This window comes from Pteropus medius, unplaced genomic scaffold, assembly GCF_902729225.1.
Source record: "Pteropus medius unplaced genomic scaffold, Ma_sr-lr_union100, whole genome shotgun sequence".
Classification (NCBI taxonomy): domain Eukaryota; kingdom Metazoa; phylum Chordata; class Mammalia; order Chiroptera; family Pteropodidae; genus Pteropus; species Pteropus medius.
The window spans coordinates 91,062-98,987 of NW_024341372.1; the positions used below are offsets into that span (position 1 = coordinate 91,062).

The 7,926-nt window shown below is 36.9% G+C and overlaps 1 protein-coding gene across 1 annotated transcript; it reads right to left on the reverse strand.

Moving 5' to 3' along the window:
- Window positions 1-476: 476 nt before the first annotated feature.
- SPIN4 (spindlin family member 4) lies at window positions 477-4,943 on the reverse strand. Its single transcript, XM_039850465.1, has one exon. The coding sequence runs from the start codon at window positions 4,351-4,353 to the stop codon at window positions 3,604-3,606; it is 750 nt and encodes a 249-aa protein (XP_039706399.1). The 5' UTR covers window positions 4,354-4,943; the 3' UTR covers window positions 477-3,603.
- Window positions 4,944-7,926: the final 2,983 nt, after the last annotated feature.

The window sequence follows — 7,926 nt, forward strand, 5'->3', positions numbered from 1 at the left end:
TCTTGAGTGTCAGGAGTAGTAAAAGTACCTAAAACAGCAACTAGTATTCTAAGGTCAATGTTATTCACTGTTTTTTTTTTTTCTGTTGCAATTCATTTCCCTAATTATAGGAAAAAAGAAGATTTCTAACAAAAAGCAAAATAAATTCTGCATGGCTTAAAGTTTGCTATTGATGTGAATACAAAAAAAAAAAAAAAAGACAAAAATCAATACTATTATTGATTACGGTTATATTTGCAGTAAATATATAAAACATAAGCAAGACTCACACCAAATGCAGAAGAAGGAAAAATTATGGTATTGGGAAAGATATTTATTATTTGTAATGCTCTGACTTTTTAAGAATATAAATCTATATCTAAAACAAAGACGCCAAAATGTTGATATTTGTTAATTTTAGGTAAAGTTAAACAATTTTTTTTTATCTTTTATACTTTCTATATTGTTTTAAATTTTAAAACAAAATGTGAAGAGAATTTAAAACACCATTATAGCTGCTGACTTTATTTATTACAATGTTTTCCGAATTGAACATATCTAGGACATATGCATATGCAACACATAATGACATAAAGCATCTAAATAATACAATTAAGAAGCTCAATAAAAGAGAAAACTTTACAGTTTGTGTGTCACTGGGACCACATATTCCTTTTTAATAGAAAGCTTAAATAAAACAATTACCATTGAAGAGATAAGAAAGCTGATTAAAGATCTACCATCAAAAGTGTCACTGGGATTAGATGGTTTTACAACTTAGTACTAGCTAATTTTTAAAGAACAAGTAATTCCTATGCTATTTAAACTATTCCAGACCACAGAAAAATATCGAAAATTCACCAATTCATTATTTTAGCTGGCACAATTTTAATAAAGATACTTGATAAAAACAGTGTAAGAAAGAAACAAATATAATTTCACTTTGAAATGTAAATACAATAATTCTGAATAACATACGGGTAAATAAAATACAGCAATGAATCAAATGATTATTACACCATGACCAAGTAGGATTTATTCCAGAAATACAAGTTTGGTTCAACATTAAATACCTACCACTCGAATTCATTATGTCAACAAATTAAGGAGAAAAATCATATGATTTTATTAATAGATGCTGAAAAGACAACTGATAAAATTCAGGAGCCACTTTTAGTAATAATGCTATGAAAACAGGAATGGAAGAAACTTCCTAAATTCCCTAAACATGTTAATAGTTAATGACTATTTACCAATAACCAATAGCAAATGCCATATAAATAGGGAATACTAAAGACAATTCTATGAAAATTAAGAACCAGACAGGGATATCTGTCATTACCATTATTCAACATTGTTTTAGAGAATCCAGCTAATGTAATAATAATCGGTATAAACATTAGAAGAAATAAAATTATCTCTATTGGCAGGTGAAATGATTGTATATCTAGGAAGTCCAAGATACACTATTTTAAACACCCAGAGTAATTTACAGGATTTAGTAAGTTGATTAAACTGAAAGTAAAAATAAAAAGATTCATAGTTTGTCTATATTGCCCAAAATAACAAGTTACAAGTGAGCAATAAAAAAATACTCAATTCAAAGTGTCAAAATGTGACAAAAACTGTAAAAATATTTAGAAATAAATTTCATCTGATATGAACCTAGATGAAGAACATTACGAAAACAAAACCAAAAGATTTTAATGCTGTACTCAAACTTTTGAGTGTTAAGAATTAATATTATCAAAACAATCCTCTAAATATATATGCAAAACTCTAACACAATTCTAAATAAGACATCAAATTTTTTTTAATGTAGAAAGAATGCTTTTAATTTTCATATGAAAAAATGAATGTCTAGGACAAGTTATATAAAAGAAGAAAAAAATACCAATGAGAGGTAACCTGCTTTACCAGAGTCCAAAATTTAAGGTCAAGCCACTATAGTTAAAACAATGTGACCTGGCCCAGACACTTGAACATGGATGATTTATTTAATAAGTGTGATAGCACAATCAGGTATCCAATGTAAACAAAATGCATAGTTTGACATCTATCTTACACCACATACAAAATTATATTTCAGATGGATCAAAAATTGAAACCTTAAAATTAATATGTTTTTGAAAAAAAATGCAGGTGAATATTTGTATAACTTAGGTGGGGCATTCATCTGAAAAAGAGAAAACCAAAAAGCAAAAAGGAAATATAAATTTATCTAAATTTTTTTAAGACCCTGTAAAATAAAAGACACCATCAATAAAGATTAACGATAGGATGGAAAAAATTATAACACATGGGCTAAAATGATTATTATGTACCATATAGCAAATATAGTAAGAATTCTTACAAATTTATAAGAAAATATCAAAGATTCAATAGATGAATGAGCCTAGGATAAACATTGGCAAACCACAAAAAAAGTCCAAACAGCAAAAACAAACAACCCACTCCTCCCAAAAAATCCCCCCGAAATAGACCTCATGGAGTTTGTCAATTAAAGAAACAAAACTATGTAATTTTTCACCTTTTAGATTTGCAAACATTAAGAGTGCTAGAGAAGATGCTGGAAAAAGAGCACTTTCATTTGGAAAAGTAATTTCGTAATATCTTTAAAAATTAAATATATGACAACCTAGAGATCCATTTCTGGGTATCTACCCTATAGAAATAAAAGCACCAATATGTATTAAAGCAGTGCTATGGTGAAAAAACAGAAAGGAAATAACTTAAATGACCATCAATAATGGAATGGTTGAATACCTTTTTGGGGAGAGAGAGAGAGAAGGGAAGTGGGTGATATATTGAATAAATGTGATGGGACAATCAAGTATTCAATGTGAACAAAATGTATAGGACCTCTGTCTTATACCATATATAAAATGTGAACAAAATGTATAGGACCTCTGTCTTATACCATATATAAAAATAAATTTCAGAGGGAAAGGGAAATGGGCGATTTAATAAATGTGATGGCATAATCAGGTATATAATGTGAACAGAAAGTATAATTGGACCTGTTATCTTAAACTATATACGAAAATAAATTCCAGAAGGAGAGGGCCAGAGGGAGGGGAAAGGAGGGTAAAGGTGGGAAAGGGGAACAGAGAGTGGGAGAGGAAAGGGAGAGATATCTGCAGCAACTGATCAGAAGGAATTTCATGGATATGCTAAGTGAGAAAAGCAATTACAGAGAAATGATGTGGCTTGAAATTTTTACAGAAACAACTACAACATTTTGCAAGAGGATGAGAAAAACATGGAAGGAGACACTTGTTACCTGGAGAGAAGAGGGAAGGTAAGGAAATGGGGGGAAGGACATGGTGCAGAGTGACACCATTAATTTTTCTTTATCTAGTTTTTCATTGTTCCAATGGTCACGAACACTTTTCTATTAGCACCCAATTTAAAATTTCAGTTACAGAACAAGGCAATATCATAGGTACCAGAATACAAAGGCAAAACTGTGGAACTAGTCGATGTAAGATTTGGAGGCACAATAAGTAATAATAAATTCCTGAATCTCTGACACCAAAACTGTTTTCAAAATTTCACAATTACATGAACACGACATATTTTACATTTAATAGTTCCACAATTTTGGCAAAGACTGCAATGAATTTAGGGAGTTTTCACCAAGCCATAGACATAAATGTGAATATCATCATCAAACTTAATAAAGTAGACAGAAGGCTTGGCCACCACTTGATGGATGAAAATGCCTGTTCTCTTGGACCCGTCATCTTTGGCATGCTCTACCTGCTTGCCCACAAGACTGTCGACCACTTCTCCAGGCTCCCGTTCTGCTGTAGGAAAATAGTAGTTGGAATCTGGAATGATGCGCAGGTCACCATCTTTGTAGTCATCCAGCAGCGTGTACATATAAAGAACCGGATCTTTCTCGTAGGTGATGTAAAACCAAGTGTCCATCACGGGGGCTCGCGCCAGGACCATGCCCTTCCATTCATCCTTCCTACCGTGCTCACCCTCAAACACATGCCCCACTGCCTTGCCAATGAGGGAATCTGCCAGCCGTGAATCAATGCGAGGAGTTGGCACTCTCTCAGGAAGGATCTCTAGCGCTAAAACTCTCTTATCTCGGTGCAGTTCCAGTCCATACACACTATCTTTGCCATCATATTTGATAATATAGAGAGTAGGCTTCACGGAAACCTGCTCGAGCACGGTGCCCTTCCACTGCTCCACCGGCTCGTTGCCTTCCTTCCAGCCGTGTTGAATGCGGCAACCCACAATGTTCCTACGAGTGAGGAAAGTGGGCTTGCGTCGCTGCTTCCTGTGGGTGTGCCTTTTCTTCATCAGGTATGCAGACACACCGTCTACTCCCATTGGAGGCACAGTTGGGGGCGACATAGCTAGAGGTTTAAGGAGGCTAGGCGAAGCTACCACTTGCTCGATTAAGCTGAGAAAAAGTCAACGCTTTCCAATATGAGATCTTTTTTCGTGATCTCTGATTCCCCGTCGGTCTTCCCTTCACCGAACACACGGCTCTCACCAATGCTTGGTAGAAAAGCTCTATCTCTCACCGTGGGCACTGGGACAGCGTGGGCCTATCCCGCCAGGGAGGGGTGTCTGCAGCAGTGGCGGTTGCCGCAGGAGATGGCGCGCGCTCTTGTGCTGCCCGCGCCTGGCTCCCGCCCCGATTTCCAGCCCCAAGTCCCGAACTGACCGCTTAGTTGTTACTGCTGGTGCTGCGGCTGTGAAATGGCGATGGAGAAGGAGACGACGGGAAAGGCAGGCAAAGAACAAGAGGGATGGCTGTAGTGGCAAAGGCACCCGCGGCGGCGGGTCTCTGACGAGTCTGTGCGGCCTCTGGTTCGCAGCGCTGCACTGTTCGGCCTAGCTCTGGAGCCTAGTTTTTCGCCGCTTCGGGAACACGACCCCTCTGAGCCCGCCTGCGCCTCGGCCCCGCCCTCCACCATTCTCCCTTCCGCTTGGTCCACAGCTGCAGGGCGGGTCAGTGCGCGCGCTTGTGTTCAGTCCGCAGAGTTATAGGCCCTCACTCCTTCATTTCCTCACGCGCCCCCCGATCTCTTCCCTCAAACCCGAGCCAGACTGACCAGCTCCCCTCCTCCCTCTTTGGCCGCCTGCCTCCCGCCAGACTCCTCCACAGCCGCTCCATCTGCTTTCTATCTTCCAGGAATTCTTCACAAAGCCTTTAAAAATAATATTCAGCACACACACACACAGAATTTGTACATACAAATTATTTTCTTTCAGTTAAAGGGATATGAGACTGGAGAAGAAAAAGCCTGTGTACAGTCCACCATCTTGATCCAAACTCTCTTTTATATTTTCTATTTGATCACTCCCCGTAATGTTTTTTTAATAACCTTTTTTTGTTTTTTAGTTTTTGAATGTAAAATAAATGTACTAACATTGTGGAGCTTCTGAAATTCAGTGAAGTAAAAGAAGAAAATAACCACAATCTCCATAATCTTACCATCTAGACATATGCCAAAATGTTATGATTTTTCTCTCATTAATAAATCTATGCTTATATTTCACAAAATTAGGAGATTTCATACCTTTATAGCTTGCCTTTTTCATTTATATCATGAGCATTTTCCAAGTTTATTAAATACTCTAAAAATAGGCGTTTTAATGTTTCCATAATGTTCCTTTGTATGGGTAGTTCATTATTTATTCTAAATGGTCTATGACAGATTAGATAATTAAACTAGTTTGCATTCACATGCGGATTTACTGAGCTCGTATAAGCCATATTTTCAAAGAATATTTAATGGCATGGATATCAGCATATGAAATAAGAACAATGTGTGAAAAAGCAGGATATTGAAACTAAATTGTGGCCACAACTTTATAAAGAGAAAAAAGAAAGGGTTTTTTTTGTCCTATATATTTGTCATTTTTCTCATTATAAATGTAATTTCATGCTCATGTGGAAAATCTGAAAAATAGAAAAAAAGTTCATAATTTTACCTACTCAAGTTACAGGGCTGTTTGGGGATTAAATGAGAATATCTGCAAAACTTTTAAGCTCTGTTTCCTACTATATAAGATGACAATAAAAACCAGAGAAGACTAGGTCCCTCATTCTCATTCCTCCACCTTCACTAGTGACAAGACATCATATCATGGGTGAAAAAAAAGCCATTAATTCATTTAGAAATGTAGGAAAGTAGGGGAAAGAGCTGCAAGGCAGCAGTAGTCACTGCCACCACATTTTACTACCTTCCAAGACAGGGACAGAAAAACCTAGTCCTCACAGCATTTAATAGCTGATTAGGCAGGATATGTGTGGATTCCCTAATTCCTCATGTTTCCCAGGCCAAGGACTTTGGAGATGAGAAAACTCTCCAATACTATCATACAAGAAAGTAACTCCAAGGAAGCAAGAAAACTACATACACTAAAATGTATTTCCATACTCTTTAGAAGGGCATAGTGGTACATATTCACACATATCTATGGCCTATACACTGAAAGTCAGAAGGTATGTGTAAATGTCATGCCATCATGTTTCACAAATAATGCCTCTCACCCCCGGTAATCCCCTAGACCAAGATGTGCCAAGTTCTTTTTGCTTAGAAGAGCCGTTGACAGGTGACAGAAGAAGACCACCCACAGGGCACACAAATGCAGGGAAAATAATTTACTCAGACCCTTTGTTTGTACACTTAAATAGAATTTTTGTGCATGACCCCACAAAGCAGCCTGAGGAGACAAAATAATTTTTAATATTCTTTCTTTGCTAAAACTATGATTCTCATGTTTAGATCATTCCCTAACATTATAGATCCAGTGGGCCTTATCACACTACTATATGTTTACTTTATATGTCTGCACTCTAAACTACAAACGCATTCGAGAAAGGCTATTTTTTTTTTTGTAACTCAAATGCCTTACACAGAATAGGTACTCAATAAATATTTGTTAAATGAATAAGTAAGTGGTTTCAGCTGCACTGCTCCAATCCAAAGAAATCCTCTCAAATTAAACAAGTAGTCTTACACAAGCCTCTGAAGACTGGAGTCCTGATCACTTAAAAACTCCCACAGCAGCTTTATTCATCCTTTCAAAACATCCAGATCACTGACTCTGTGAATATGTGTCCATAAATCTGAAAATGATTAGGAGAGCACCATCAATCTGCAATATGTGAATAATAATAACACCTCCCTCAAAGAGTAGCTGTGAAGATTAAATGAGACAAATATAAGTGAATTTCTTAGCACACAAACTGGCTCGTGGTAAGTACTCTTAGTCTCCTATCAAGCCCTTTTCTCTTAGGTCTGTCTACAAACCACCTGGCTCATGCTCCACCTCTGAACTTTTGCTCTATTTTACACTCAAGCCCTCCTGATCAAATCTTGAGTACAAACCAAGGAGGTACTGTTGGCATGATTTTGACCCTTACAGCGAGTTTCAGAACTGGTCTTTCTGAAATGCTACAAGTTTCCAGGAGCTCAAATTCTGGATAAATAAAACATTGTATAAAATAATTTTGGCAGATACGGTGTTAACTTATAACTGGCTGGGTGGTGGAGATAGGCATAAATGTTGTTAGTTCCATTGTACAAGGCAAATTATAATACTTACTGAATTAAGCACTGGAGACACAAAGGAGGTAGTGATTTGTTATGGTTGAAGAGATTGGAAAAGACAACTTGAAAGGGTAAGACTACAAAAAGGAGGCTTGTAGAAGGTCGTATAATAGTGAGGATTTTTCAATCTAAACAGCTGGAGGAAAGGCACAGAAGAATGCATAGACATAGGACATGTGAAAAGCTGGTCAGGAGCTTGTGGCTGGAGCACAGAGTTTGCCAGGCTAAGGAATAGGAGATGTGGTTTGTGGTGGGAAATAAGGTTAGTAAACAGCCTGAAATGTGGGAAATTGATCTTACTTACATGTACTGCTGGGTGAAAGTAAGTAATAATCCAATTCCTCTGACAATGTAGTGT